At 43.7% G+C, this 16208-nt stretch overlaps 1 protein-coding gene across 3 annotated transcripts in view; it reads left to right on the forward strand.

The window, feature by feature from the left end:
- LOC146862826 (uncharacterized) overlaps positions 1-16208 on the forward strand; it is a 354446-nt gene that overhangs the window by 152231 nt on the left and 186007 nt on the right. For all 3 annotated transcript variants that reach the window (XM_085643304.1, XM_085643305.1, XM_085643306.1), the window contains exons 10-11: positions 2537-2587; positions 11599-11643. In XM_085643304.1, coding sequence (XP_085499430.1) covers positions 2537-2587; positions 11599-11643 — 96 coding nt within the window. The remainder of the gene's footprint in view (positions 1-2536; positions 2588-11598; positions 11644-16208) is intronic.

Raw genomic sequence — 16208 nt, forward strand, 5'->3', positions numbered from 1 at the left:
ACCAGCAGCATCTTTGCCACAAAGAAGGAGGAGACGGAGTAGGAGGAGGGCCCTGCAAGGCAACTTTACCAGCACTATAAAGGGCATTTCAACAGCCACTATGCTTGAAATTTGGAGGGAAGGAGGCAGAGGAGGAGAGGGGCCCCGTACACCAATGCTATTAGAGCTATAAAGTGCGTTTCAAAACCTGCTGCACGGGATGCGTGCGGCTGGTGCCTGGAAGGCGTCCAGGCGAATGGCCCATCATCACCAGGAAGAAGCTGGCCACCCTCCTTCGTTTCATCTCTGTTCAAGATAAATTCATTTTTTATACATCGAACATTTTGATAGTGTTTCTCCACCACCTGGCTGTTGGTTTGCAATTGGAAGCTGCTGTTTCTCTTTATTTGCACGTCGAGACACTTTTCACCTGCCCTCACTAATCGTTCCGTTTTGGTATATAGTTAAGCGCCAGTCATGCAGCCGAAAACTGCACATTAAGTGAAATAAACTATTTAATTGTGGAAGTCAAAACAATACTGGCACATGAAAGGATTGCAACTACATAGGCCAAATCTCCAACAAAGATTACTCATTTTTACTAGAGGAAGGCAAAGGCTTTTGCGCTAAACCTAGATCAAACGCTATTGCTGTTGCTTCAAATGCGATTGACTCAGTCAATCCAAGTAAAATAACCATTGTCTCATTGGCTTCAGCTCAGAGTACAGATACTCCTTATAACTATACTCCTATTGAGGATTTGATAACGGTCTCAGTTACTTGCTCGAACAAGTTTGTCCCACTTGCGGAACTCCCTCCTGATGGTAATGCTATCTCTAATAATGAACTTAATGAAGATCAATATGGAGAGGCCAGAACAAGCCCATGTACCGACCATATTACAAAGTTGAAAATGAATGGCCTAGGCTAAGATTTGAAGGATCTTCTGATACAGCAACTGATACAGCAACTATTAGAAAGGATGAAGGATGAAGAATATTCTAACGTCTATGAACCTTTTATCTACATCCAACCCTGCTATTAACCAGGCTGGATTAAGCGATACTAATCAATATTAAGAGCCTTTTACTTTTGATGAACTGTAAAAGCATCTTAGAGCCTAGACTTGAGCCTTCTTCCCAAGTGCACTATGCTGATGAAGAACATGGGGAACATATTTTGCCTTCAGCTCTGAAAGTTGTTGCTGAATCTGTTGGCAGCTTACACAGACAAATGAACGACTACAACCATGTTTTCCCTAGTTTTGGAATTAATGACCATATAACACCTAGACAAGATGTATGAAAGGATGTATTTGGAAGAAGGGCCCATGTTAACAGGGTAGCCACGGGTTTGCATGGTTAGTATCCCTAAACTAGGAGAGCGAATAAGAGAAGACAGGACTTCCCTAAAGAACTATGTCCTCTACTGGATCAGGACGTAGTGAGGGTGCCTATATCTCGTTCGTTCTGATATAGTGGATGCATTCCGAATATCAAGGAGAAGGAATTTGCATGACATAAGTAAGCTGATTCTAGCAGATCGCAATTTAGTAGATTGAATGTCCCCGGATGCACATTCCCTACCCCCATCTTCTATGAAAATACAATTTAAATCACAACTCTCTCCCATTGCTTATACCAGTTCATCAAATAGGTGCTCATCTAAACCAAATGATTTGCCATCTCAGCAGAAACTATATCATGTTAACATTAGTCCCTCTGCTTTGCAATTGAAAGAGAACGATTGACTCCCTCTTATTCCTGCTGCATCCTGCATCTTGCTCCCTTGATCTAGACTTACATAATTATTCCCTAGGCTAGACTAACAATTACTTAGAAACAGTTCCTTCTCTAGCTTCAACATATAAGTCTGCTTCCAAACTTCTTGGTCGATCTAACAGCCCAAATGAGGCCATAGAAAGAGTATTGAGTGTATCCTACTCTGGGACCTGATGTGTTTCTCAGGAGCTAGCTGAGAAACAGTCCTTTAAACTACTGTCATGGAATGTAAGGGGATTATGTTCCAAGCTACTTGAATGAGAATGAGTTACACTACCTTTTTCATTGGTGCACAAGGGTTGATTACCTGGGTTAAGATATCACTGAATGTACCTTAAAACTATTGCAGATTGATTCCTCCAACATACTTGGCCTGAACTTTTTTGGACATCGAGGCCTGAGGGTTAACCTTTATAATCGCCCACTCTCTTGCAATAGGCAGTCCCCAACTACTGCTCTTCTTGACTTACACCTTTCTGACTTAGGATCTAGACTACACCTGTCGATTGCTGGATATTTTAATGTCACCTTTGAGCTGCTAGAGAGTATACATCTTGTAATGGAAGAGGAGGATGAAGTTAGGGGTATTCATTTACTTGATTCCCTGTGTTAGCAGGTGAGGGATCGCACAGACTCGAATTGGCGTCACAATAGGAAATCCTTTTTTGAGAATCTGTTTTCTGTTTCTATAGTCAGGACATGTTTTACACATCCACCCCTTTTATGTGTTCTTCTTCTGTTCTCTCTGATGACACAGTTTCTTTTCTTCTTTGCAGGGCGTTCTGTTCAGGAACCGGATTCCTCAGACAAAGACACACAGACCACTGGTAAGTAGGTATTCTCCTTTCTTTCTCCCCAATATCTAACCCTTCTCTTTTCTTCCCATGCTTTTGTCTTCTTTCTTTCTCTTGTCTTTTTGTCTTTCTTTCTAGTATGTTTCTTTTGCTCTTCTCTTTTACTCTGCTATCTCTCAGAGTTCATATATGTCAGGTTTCTTGTGCTCTTCTCTCAACTTATTTGTGAGAAATTGGGCCATTGGTGACTGTAGTATGAACCCTGGTTAAGCAGCAACCATAATAGTTGTCAAGGTAAGACACAAACAAACCCTACATTAACGTGCTCTCACACCCTTGTAGTTTGGCACAGAGGACTCAGGCTTAACTTTAAGGCAATGTGTAAAGTATGTGGGCAACACATAAAACAGTAATAATGTAAAAACGAAAACCACACAAAAATGATCCCACACCAACTTAAAGATAAATATAGAATCTTCTTTAATAAATAAAACAAGACTAAAATGACAAAATTCCAATCAGTAGATCCAGAGATATGCAATTTTAAAGATTTCAATGAAAATAGTGCATAAAAAGTACAAAGCACCAACTGTGATTATCTGATCACGCCGTACTGGGACAAAGTCCCAAGTTCAGGCTGGCGGCAGTGGAGAAAGGGCCGGCTACAGGACCCCAGTTAGGTCCACTGAACACAGTATCCTAAATCCTGGTGCGTGATCTGCACGGCGTTGCTTTGTGAGACTGCGCATTGTCCGGCGTTGGTTCTGAGGAGTTGTGCAGTGAGGCTTTGCAGGGCTTGGTGTCGTTTTGCGTTGGTCCCGGGGAGCTGTGCGGTGAGGCTTTGTATCGCTTCCCATTAGTTCCGATGAGGGCCATTGGTGGGCTTGGCAGAAGCACCTTCAGACCAACCCCCAAGGGCCCAGGATTGGGGTGGCACCACTTGGGAGGGCAGGACCCACAAATGGCAGAGTCCAGGTGCTGGATGAAAGATGAAAGTGACATCTGGAGACGTCAAAGAAGTGGCCCATTGTATCCAACGTGGATGCAAAGCTTTTGAATTCGGTACACTGGCCTCCGTCACTGCCTCTAGGGCAGGATACGGTGTGACAACCAACATGCGTTTCCCTTGCGACAGCGCTCTCTCTTTCAGAATCGCCATCTGTACAGCAGTCAAAACTTTTTCGACCGTGGAAAAGCGCATTGCAGCCAAAGTGTACAAGTGTGCCTTGTAAGCAATGGGGACTGTGTTGCCCTCATTGAACGTTAAGTACGTGAAACACACCGCGCCAGGCACAATTCTTATTACCAGGTTTGTGTGGTTATCACGCGTAAGTAAGTATTTAGAAGCAAGAAGATCAGCCTGCAAAGATTGCAGGATAGCTGAATGTTCTTGCAGCCAGCTTGAATTGGAAAAAGTAGGTTGTACCAAGGCATATAGCGGCTTGATATGCTGGGCATAATCGGGAATGTAGGTACGCCCAAAATTTAAAAAAAACAGCAAAGATTGCAGTTTTTTCAGAGTTGTTGGAGCGCGCAAACATGCGCATTTCTCCAGGAAGTGAGGTGCTAAACCACGACCTTTGTTGTTGAGTTCATAGCCCAAAAACAACACTGTGTACTCTGCAATGTGTGATTTTGCAAAGTTTAATTTGTAAACGAAGTCCGCAAACATAACAATGATGCGGTCAACACGACACAGATGCGACCATAATTCGTCGTCTGTGAGATAGATATCATCAACATACGAGTACACATCAGGGTCAATGCTCTCCAATAGAGAGACTACACGTGCGGCAAAGACACCTGGACTGTTTTTGTAGCCCATGGTTAATCTTTTAAACTGTTTCTTTTTGCCGCCAGAAGTAAAGGCTGTCCATTGACTACTAATAGAGCACAGGTTATGGCTGTAAAAGCCATTGGAGATGTCAAGTGTGGTTTTAAAACTTTTTCTCATGAGACTATCAACCAGGGTAGTACTGTGAGTGTTTTGTACCGCGCACGTCCGACAGTGAGAGTTCAAATGCTGATAATCCAAAACTAGGCGGTACGACCCATCAGGTTTGGTTACAGTGAAAAGAGGATTATTCACGGGTGACACACATGTTTCAATTACACCTTGATATTCTAATTGTTCAAGGATTTCTGCAACGTGAGATCTAGCTTCGCGGCGCATGGGATATTGAGGTTGTGGCTGTGGCATAGACCGTAATGGAATCTCATGGCTTGGTGGTAACTTATCCCACCCAACCTGAGTACGGTACAACGCCGGAGCAAGCACCTGTGCCCACTCTTCTGCAAAGTTCTGAGCTTGCTCCTTCGGCACAGTGTGCGCGAAAGATGTGAGGAATACCTCCTCCCCTCAGGGAGCTGCCAAAACGAAAGCTGGGGGCCAGTCCGCCTCTGCTGTCATATGTAGAGGTCAGATTTTCCCCAAAAATCCCTTTTATGGTACGTTGTATGTCACCTTCAATTAGAAGGACTATGTCATATAGTCTGTCAGGGGAGCCACTCTAGTGTCAGCAGTTTCTACAGTAATAAATGTGTCAGTTGCTGCCGCCTTCAGATATGGACGCAGTGCTTGACGCACTAGTGTAACCTCCGCCACGCTGTCTAGCAGCGTTGGTGCCCATGTCAGGTTCCGAAGCTGTGTTCTCACTATATATAGCATACCTCGCTGTTAGTGCAGCAACCTTCTTTTTCTGAAACGGGGGTCGTTGATGTGCAAACTCTTCCTGCTTACCCTTACCATCAGCCGGGCGGGGCTGTTGACGTCCTTGTGGGGCACCCTGATCTTTGCCGCGTTCTCCTCCACCGGACTGTGAGACCGATGTTTCCTGTGAAGAACGAGGAGAACGTTGTTCAGGAACCTGAAATCTATCAGGAGACCTAATTCTAGTGCGATCGCGCAATTCATAAGTGCGTTCCGTAGTCACTTGAACCGGTGACGCGGGACGAGACCCCTGTTTCTTTTGCTGCTTTCCCTGTTTCTTAGTTTTCCAATTTTGTTTAGGAAAAGCTGGACGGTCGTCTTTAGTAGACTTAACCGTCTGAGTTTGCAGTTGCGCTGTTGTTTTAGCAAAAGGCTTAACACCTAAACTATTGCGGCCAATGGTCTTTTAAGCCTCCGCAATAATTTTAGGTAACTGCCGGGGTTTATCGACATCGTCTACGAGACGCAAGGCATTCGACACCTGAAAGTTAACTGCATCTCCCTTGACGTTAGCAAGGATGAGATCAGCAACTACATCGAACACGCCGAAAAGCCTCATTCCTAACTCGACCGCCGCCTCCGGACTGTGCTGATCCTGAACTCACTTGATCACGGAGGGCAGTACAGTCATAGACGGTGTGCCGATGCACTTCGAGTAGACCGCTGCAAACAATTTACCCCAGTTCTCACAATCAGTTACCTCTGGGACTAAGTCTTTCTGCAAACTAATTGTAAGGATCCTGTGTTTTTCCACAGGAATAGAATTGGGAAATACCGCTTTCAGCTGGTCAAATTTCTCAGCAAGCCAATAAGGCATATCGTCCTTATACTGGGGGCGCTAGCCCATTACCGAATTAACCATGACTGGACTAATAGTAATCCCGGCCGGGCCAGCTGGTTGCATCGCAGCCCCAGGTTCCCCCACCTGGACATTGCGAGAGACGTATTGTAAAGCCCTATGCACCGCAATCAAGGCGGTGTAGATTTGACATAAGTCATCCAGTGAGGCTAGCAAATATCGTGGATGTGGTGTATACCCGGCCAAGACTGGCCAAGTGGACCCTGGAATAGACAAGGGACCCAAACAAACCAGTGTAACGGTGTGGGGGAGGGCGCCATTGAACCAAATACGATGCTGCCAAGCAGAAATAGGAATTTCCTGCATCCTATACGGCGTGTAATTTGCTGGGACCACCGTAGGAGTGTATGCGTGAAACGTCTTATCATCCGCATTCACCTCCGGAAAAGCAATCCAAGAGTAAAACAGCTCATAGGGAAACGATGCATCGGCACTCACTACAAAGATAATAGACATCCCATCGACTGGCACCCCGAACTGCGTCAAATGACGCTGGAGAGGTGCGCGTCTATGCGCTGCAATAGCGACTTCAGCCATAAGGACACAGAGAAGAAAAACAATCTATATTAAACTGTAGCACAAAAAGGGTAGAAGTTAAAATGAAACCTTTTTAACTGTCAAGCTTGAGAGAACCTATATATTAACTATTTAGGTAGGTTTAAACAGTCACTCCTGTCAACCGGAAACAAGAGTGAGGGTGTTGTGGACAAATATAAGCCCTACTAAGGCGTCTCAATCGTAAGACCAAAACGTTAGGTGCGCCATGTTGCAGGGATTCTGCTCATGCACAGAACTATGCACACGAAACCAGGACCTCAGTGAATTGTGGTCTACCAAAAAACTCACCTCAGAACCCAGAACCCCTATCCGACTAGCATCCATGTCTCATTCGTTTTCCATATCATCTCGAAGCTACCAATGATTAGACAACCCAGAACAAGCGGCTTAGAGTACTTTCAGGAATGGTGGGAATCAGAAACACTTTTTCGTTATTGTTCTCATATCAGTCCGCAACAAGAGTAATCAGAGACAAGGAAAAGTTTAAAATGTTTATTTTTAACTATGTGCTCTACGGTGCAGTACTTTGGCTAACATAAGCAGACAAATGATTAAAAATAAAACCATTAGCATTGTTACAATTCCATAGAAAATGAAGGGAGAAATCATATGAAAAATGATAGTGGAAAACAAGTCCTATAACACTTTGTGAACCACCCTCCCTTGGCTAGTAATCTAGATTTACAAACTAATAGAAGGTCTCTAGGTGTGAATGGGGAACCCCATACCTCAAAGATCAGCTTCGGTGAATCACATCACAGGATCAGCTCTGCTCTCTGTGTCTGAAAAGGTTTCCTCCAAGTGCCTGAATCATGCATGCAAATGCAACATTAAAGGCACCTGAGTTTCAGATATTTGCAGCTGTGTGCTTGTTGTGTCTAGAGCGTGGGCCGATCAACCTGAATTCAACAGCATACATTGTTATTTGACCTTGACGGCTTCTGCACACAGTGTTCAGACTAAGGTCGCGGGGCACGTCTAGGAATGTAATCAACAGACCGTTCTCATGTGAATAAAAAGTAAGCAAGCAGTTTTACTTGTAATAACAGCTACCAATAGTGTCGTGTGCAAAAGCAACAACGTGGCAATATGGCAGTTAGCTTCTAAAACGCTTATGCTAACATAGCAATGTGTGCACATAAAATCCTGTCTCCACTACAGTGGATTATTGCAGCCATATGAGTAAATGGATCCAAATATGTTTCAGGGAAAATAGTGGTAGTGCACCATTAGGGGTAGTTTGGGACACATTGAAGGAGTGTATACATGCGGAGACGCTGAGTTTCTCGTCGAATAGAGGGAAGGAAGAAAGACAACGCATTCAACATAAACAAGATAAACTAGCTGCTGCGGAGGAGAACCAGGTTAGAATAGCTCAACAGGGAGGGTATGTACGGGAGACTCAGCTATTGCTCACCTTAGCTAGAACAGCACTCAATCAGATTTTTACAGATATAGCCGTAGAAAAAATGGCAGCACGGAGGGAAGAAGTGTATGAATGCAGTGAGCAAGCCAGGCATCATCTGGCTGTAAGAGCAAGACAGAAGAGCTCTGCGAATGAAGTTAGAGAAATATATGACCCCACCCCTAGGATAGTCTCTGAGCCCTGGAAGATCAGAGAAGCTTTTAGAACACATTATCAACAGCTGTATACTGAGAGTACAATAGCTAGCTCAGATCAAATAGCTGATTATTTAAGAGGAGTACCGCTAAGAAAATTGTCCTCAGAAGATAGAGAGTCCCTGGAAGGGGAAATATGTTGGGACAAAATGTATACGGTATTAGCCAGTATGGCTGCAGGGCCAGACGCGATCCCAGTAAAATTGTATAGAAAGTTTGCCCCCAAAATAAAAGAACATTTGACCAATTACTGAACCAAATTAATAGAGGGACCCCCCTCCAGAATCTTGGGCTATGGCAAAAATTGTTGTTTTTCTAAAAAAGAACAAACCAGCGATTGATCTTAGTTCATACAGACCAATAACACTGCTGAACGGGATGCAAACATTTTTTCTAAGATTTTAGCTACACAGTTGGTGCAGGTCATGCCACAAATAGTGTCCAAGCGTCAACATGGCTTTATTACAGGGCGAGATACAACAGATCATATTAGAAGAGTGATCACACTGTTTGATCCAGTACAAGTGTCAGGGGACCCTATGGCTGTGGTCTTATTGGATGCAAAATAAAAAGCTTTTGATAGGGTCTCCTGGCACTTTCTCTGGCAGATGATGCAGATCATGGGCATTGGATCAGAGTTTGTACTAACAGTCAAGGCCCTATACTACAAGCCAGGAGCTAATATTTTCGTCGCTGGTGATTTATCAGAAAATATAGAGATCACATGCAGGACACGGCAAGGGTATCCCTGCTCTCCCTTGCTAATTGCACTATATATATAGACCTGTTGATACGGAAATTAAAGCTAAACTCAGCAATCCCACCAGTTGTAGTACAAGGATACGAGACAAAAATCTTAGCGTATGCGGATGACATTGCTGTGGTAACGTCTAAACCTGAAGTGGTTCTGAAAACTATCGAAAGGGAGGCGATATTCTTTAGAGAGGTGTCTGGATAGTCGTTGAATAAGGATAAGACTCAAGTAGTGATAAATTAGACATGGGGGACATAAGAGTAGTAAAAAAACGCGGTGTATTTGGGTATTAGTATCAACGCGAAGGTAGATGAAATCTTTAAAGACAATCTAGACCCTCTTATAGGAAAGATGAAAAAAGACCCAGGAAGACTAGATAACTTACATCTTACAATTGTTGGGAGGTGTAATTTAATCAAAATGATCTTCTTCCCTAAAATACTTTCTTTGTTTAGGTCAATCCCATTAGAATCATCAAACCAATGGTTGAAGGCGCTTGAAGCTGTGTTCACTAGGTTTTTATGGGCCTACTCCAAGCCTAGAAGGGCATTGAAATTTCTCTCGCTCCCAAAAGACAAAGGATGGCGGGCACTGCCAAACCTAAAGTTGTATGATTGGGCTACCATGTTGCATTATAGCCCTATATTACTTGGACATTCGCACATCAATAAATCTTTAGAGGATATACCTTTAATTTAAGAGCTATTGATTGGTAACGAAGCCTTGGGGTGTTTTTGGAGACAACTTGAGTTTAGTTACTACAACAAAGTTAAATTCAAGTGTTTATTAAGTGCCTATAAAGTTTGGACTTGGGTATGGAAATTGCTGAAAATAAGTAGAGTGAATTAATATACACCATTCTTGACTAATGAAAATCTGTCAATAATATTTGGGAATCAGTGCATACAAAGATGGTCGCATTTAGGTATTAACAGCTGAGGAGCTTTCTATTCCTCCACTGCGATTGTCTCAATTGAGGAGCTACAACATAAATTTGGTATTAACCATAGAGACTTTTTTAAACATTTTCAATTCAGCGACTTTTTGCAGCATAAGGGGGGTGGCTCGGCGAGCTTTGGTAGAATTGAGCTGGTTGAGAAAGTAACAGCATTAGCCAAAAATAGAATTGGGAAATTGTACCATATTCTGAATTCAGAGATGAAAGATGACCTTGAAAAGTTTTCGGTAAACTGGCAAGAGAAAGTGTCGATCTCGGAATCGGAGTTTTATAAAGCTTTCTATCTCTCCCAATATGTTCTTATGTCAGCTAATTTGTAAGCTCAATTCTTCAAGACTTGCTTTATGTTATACTACATGCCCGCTAGGATAGCAAGTGGGGGTGGGGGCAGAGATACGAGCTGTCCTCGCTGTTCCATTTTCGGTGCAGATATAGTGCATATATTCCCACGTGTAGTGCCTTGAGCCCTTTAAAGGATTGAAATTACCTGTTTTCATGAAGATAAACTAGAGATAAAAGTCAGCCTGACTCCAAGCCTTATCTTATTGGAAGTGCAAAATGAGGGATGGATAGCGAAGGAAGAACGCTTCTTGCCAGTTGCAATGGCTTATTTAAGGCTGACTATAGCATCGCATGGCTAGATTCAACCCCCCTGTCGTTCCATCAATGGTTGAGCCGGCTATTAGCAGGCCACAATTTGGAGAAGGCTATCTATGCTAGGAAAGACAGACAAGCAAAGAAGAGGGGAAGTAAAATTTGGGCTCCTCTCAGTGGCTGGGTAATTAACTAGTTATGCAAAGGAGTCTCAGGGGGAACTGTGTTTACCAGGTGGTAGGGTGGGACCCAGGAGTCAGGCGATAAGGCTTTTTAAAATTTTGAAACCGAAATTAGTTTTAAGGGATTGTTTGGTACAGGTAGCAAGTCGATTATGAATTTGTATGTTTATCTAATGATTGGTCCATTCTCTGTATATCTTGTGGATAATTTGAATGTAAAAGGGGAAGGAAACCCTCAGGTTGAGGGGGAGGGGTTTGTAAAAAAAAAAAAAAAAAACATTTCAAAACTCAAATATCGAAAAAAGGAAAAAAACTAACTTGGCAATCTACCCTCTAAATTCTCCCCCTCCCTCCACCCTTCTCCACTAACCTGGTCAAGCCACGCTCCCTGGTGAGTGTGGCTAGGGCCTGGCACCTCTCTCGGCCATCTGACTCTTGGGAGGCACTGTGGCTGCAGCGGTAGCCTCCCCATGTCTCTTTCCACTTCCTGTTGTTCCGTGGTTACAAGTTCTGGGTGCTGATCCCTAGTCTACTCAACTCCAGCATGTCTCCAAGTTCCCTGGTTCCTTCGCTGATTTGCCAGTAACAATCTCAGACTTTTGGTTCTCCTCCTTCCACCTATGAGCTTCCTTTTCTCTTTTCCTCGTCTTTTTGTATGTCCTCCTCCTCATATTATCCTCCTTCTGTTTCCTCTTCTTTGCCTGACTTTTGTCTTGTTTCCCTCTGTCCTTCTTCCTGTAGGAAAAGTGTGAGTCTGTTTATGTTTAGTGTTGGTTTTAACATTGTTTCTTCTCTCTATTTCTGTCTAGGGAGGATCGAAAAGGACTCTGCGCGGGTCGTTGTCACAGTAATTAGTAAGTACAGAGTCTCATCTGGTTGAGATTCAGCGGCCTCCTCACACCCCTTTTACAACTTTCACCGTTAGTGCAGTTCAGCTTGCCCAACTGCCTCTTTCCCACAGTTTTGAGGACCTGCAATGGTCGATTAATATCTGACCAGGCAAGATCATACATCTTTAGATGAGGAATGTGTAAAAGGAGAATATTTTACCTCCTTTGAGATACAGCTGTTTGGGATAGGATGCTTGAACTTTGTAGTAACTCCAGGAACTGATAGCAATCATTGGTCACTAAAGCTTACTCTAGCTCCTGGCTGGTTCATACATCATCCTAAGCAAAGTAGCTTAAACCAAATAGAGACTCTCACCAGTAATAACTATAGATCAATTAAATGGCCAAAGGTGTTAGCTAAGCATGAAATTCAGGCAGAGATTTATAATCTTTTCTATCTGGCACTTGCCCCATATGTGGATCTCCCGAAGTGCGATATTCCTGTAGCTATTGTTCATCAACAACTATTTGATCAATTAAGGAATCTTTCCCAAAGGCTTATTTGAGATCTACCATTTATTTAGCAGGAAGAGCAATCAATGGTATAACATAGAATGCCACTAAGCTAAATATTCCCTCATTCTTGCAATTACATCCTGCATTCCACCTAAGATCAGGAAATCTAGATCCGGTTCTAAGTATTCACCTAACAAAAGTAAAAGCGAATAGGATGGGGCTGTCTGGATGGATTTCTTGGAGACTTTGAGGGCTAAATATGTGACATCCTTCTGACATATACATGCACATGGTAGCAGACAGGGTAGCTATCACCGTGATAAGTCGAGAAAAGTTACAGTATAAGTCTCTTATTGTGAAAGTCTCTGTCTTTGTGTACCTGCGTTGGATGTCTTCCTGGCAACAGAATCCAATGTGACTGTGGACCTTGTGCCTCTACTCCTGATGCATTCTATTTTTTTTTCCTTGACTGAAACTATGGCTCCGGTAGACACAGTAAAACCAAGCAAAGCACTGGGACCTGATAGAATTCCAAGGGAAATCTTTCGCCACAATCCGCAATTATGGTTCCCCTACTCAAACTTATTATAAAATGCTATAATTAATGGAGCACAAATCCCCGAATCTTGACGCGGGGCGGAAATGGGGCTTGATACTAAAAAGGAGGCGGGGCAATGCCTGGGAACTATTTATTATATTTTATTTGTATTTATTTATAAAGTTTTATATAGTGCGAACATGACATGTGAGGGTATCCGAGCACTTTACAGATGATCGGAAGGAAGAAACAAGAAAGCAACCAACATCATAATCAAGAGAGGTATTGCATGTGGTCATTTACAAATTGAGGAAAGATACCTCCACAGGACCAAGCCAACAAGACATTAGACAAGATGAAACATTCGAATAATAATCATGGGTGTAAACACGGAGTCATATTTTGTGATCTAGAGCAGAAATGTGTTCATAAGTAATATTTTAACTTCTTTTTTTGAATGATGCAGTTGAGGGGATCAGTCTGATTTAAGGAGGTATGGTGTTCAAAATTCTCGGGGCAATACCTAACAAGGCTCTGTTGCAAGTTTAATTTATGGGGAATTTCTGTGGTTTTAGGAACAAGGTGCTGGTGCTTCTAGAGGATCTGCATCCAACAGATAACTCTAATTTTTGTGCGAAGTACCTTTGGGTGTTGTAGTGTATGGCTTCATGGGTGATGCAGGCAATTTTTAATTTATTCTTGCCTCATATGGGAACCAGTTTAGTGATTTTAGATCCGGAGTGATGTGTTTGTTTCTTGTTGTTCCTGTAATGAGCCTTGCAGCAGAGTTAAGAGAGGCCCTTAAGGGAGCCAACTTAAATCTAGGAAGGCCACATAGAATTGCACTTCCATAGTCCAGTTTGGGAACATCTAGGGCTTGAACCGCAGCCTTGAAGTGGTCCATCGGGAGGAAAGGTTTTAATTTCCTTAAGTTGTTTATTTGGTAGTTCGCTCCTTTGGTGGAGGTTCTAATGTGCTCCTGCATATTCAGGTTCTTCTCAAGTGTTATTCCCAGAAATCTCGTGGAATCTCTAATGCGTAGTGAAGGGTGGTGAGCAGTTAAGAGCAGTCAGTTGCTTCATCCATAATTGAATTTTGGGAGAATGTCTGGGTGGGACGATTAGGAGGAATTCTGTTTTGAGGGCATTTAGTTTGCAGATCAGCCAGTGTTGGGTTTTTCGTACAGTTGTGTTAAGCGACCTTATGGGGAGGAGATTTTCAAGTACAGTTGGGTTTAATCAGCATACATGTGATACAGAATGTTGGATAATTTCTCAATGTCAGGCTCCATGAATAAGTTGAAGAGAGTGGGTGATATAGAGGACCCCTGTGGGGCCCCTAATGTGACCGGTGAGGCATTGGACAGGGACTGGTTAACCTTGGTATTTAAAAGCATTGTTTTTTAGGGTGTGCCTTGGGAGACATGGGGACCCAGCTATCCGTGTAGGAAGGAGGCTGATATGCAGTATGACCTGAAGTTGCTCCCATGCTGCCCCAGATCATTTTCAATTATTTTCATCTTTCCCAGGATGAAGGAGGCAAATTCCTTTCAGTTTGGCAGCGTACTGGACCCAATTATAGAAAGGTTAAGTTGGTTATTCGATTGTAGTTTGTCAAGTTTAAAAAGTTTTTTAGTCGATTTCTGGCTTGATCTAGTTGTGTTCTGAAGAAAGATGCTTTCGAACTTCTGATGCATTTGTTCTAGGTGTTCCTCATCGATCCTAAGCTTTTGAGCTGTTTGAGGGATGGAGAGAATCTCGAAGATTGTTCAGCTAGTCTCAGATTGCGTCTTTCTGTGTTTAGGCTGTCACTGAACCATAGTTTAGAGAGTTTGGTGAACAAACATTTTAGGGTAAGGGCGCAATTGGATCTAGAATGTTTATCATGGAATTATTGTAGTGATCTGTTAAGGCTTGAACATCTAACATGTCCACCGGAGGAGGCATGATGTTGTTGCTGAGTGATGTCAGTTCATTCAGGTTTATGCCCCGCATGCTCCTTTTCCATTGTTTGGGTTTCTTTAGTTGAGCCTTTTTTGTACTCACAAAAGAATGATGGATTAAACCCAGATCCTTGTGACTGGGGTGAATAATTGCATTGTTCAGCATTCCGTCCATCAATTGTTTCTTTTGCATTTGTTGCCCTAAGTGGGAAGGGTATGCCAAGACGTGGGTCCCGTGCTCCCTGTGCCACTTGATACAAGCTAGCCTGGCTGATGCCCCAAAACCGGTCCCAGGATACTTATTCTGGTCCTGTGAGGATCTGGCTAGGCAGTTAGGGCTGGACTGTTCCCATAAGGAACAGGGTCAAGACTGATTTGCATATGGCTAGGTCCAAACTGGGGTGGCGTTATGAGCATAAGAATGATGGATTAAACCCAGATCCTTGTGACTGGGGATGAATGTTTGCATTGTTCAGCATTAAGTCCATAAATCGTGTTTTTTGCCTTTGTCGCCCTAAGTGGGAAGGGTATGCCCAGACTTGGGTCCCGTGCTCACTGCACCAGTGGATTCAAGCTAGCCTGGCTGATGAGGGGTGATGCCCCGAAACCAGTCCCAGGATGCTTGTTTCCGGTCGAGGGAGGACATAGCTTGGCAGTTCGGGCTGGACTTTTTCCATAAGGAACAGGGTCAAGACTGAATTGCATATGGCGGGGTCCAAATTGGGCGGCGTGGTGGGCAAAAGAATGGTGGATTAAACCCAGATCCTTGTGACGGGGGTTAATGTTTACATTGTTCAGCATTCCGTCCATCAATTGTTTCTTTTGAATTTGTCTCCCTAAGTGGGAAGAGTATGCCCAGACTTGGGTCCCGTGCTCACTTCACCACTGGGTTCAAGCTAGCCTGGCTGATATGGGGTGATGCCCCGATATTGGTCCCAGGATGCTTGTTTCCAGTCCAGGAAGGACCAGGCTTGGCAGTTCGGGCTGGACTGTTCCCATAAGGAACAGGGTCAAGACTGAATTGCATATGGCTGGATTCAAACTGGGGTGGTGTGGTGAGCAAAAGAATGATGGATTAAAACCAGATACCTGTGACTGGGGGTGAATGTTTGCATTGTTCAGCATTCCGTCCATCAATTGTTTCTTTTGCATTTATCGCCCTTAGGGGGATGGGTATGCCCAGACATGGGTCCGGTGCTCACTGCGCCACTGGATTCAAGCTAGCCTGTTTGATGAGGGGTGATGCCCCGAAACCGGTCCCAGGATGCTTGTTTCTGGTCCAGGAAGGACCTGGCTTGGTAGTTTGGGCTGCTGGGTCCGAACTGGGGTGGCGTGGTGAGCAAAAGAATGATGGATTAAACCCAGATCCTTGTGACTGGGGGTGAATGTTTACATTGTTCAGCATTCCTTCCATCAATTATTTCTTTTGCATTTGTTGCCCTAAGTGGGAAGGGTATTCCCAAGCGTGGGTCCCGTGCTCACTGCACCACTGGGTTCAAGCTAGCCTGGCTGATATGGGGTGATGCCCCGATATTTGTCCCAGGATGCTTGTTCCCGGTCCAAGGAGGACCTGGCTTGGCAGTTCGGGCTGGA

The sequence above is a fragment of the Triturus cristatus genome, chromosome 2_2 (genome assembly GCF_964204655.1).
Source record: "Triturus cristatus chromosome 2_2, aTriCri1.1, whole genome shotgun sequence".
NCBI lineage: Eukaryota > Metazoa > Chordata > Amphibia > Caudata > Salamandridae > Triturus > Triturus cristatus.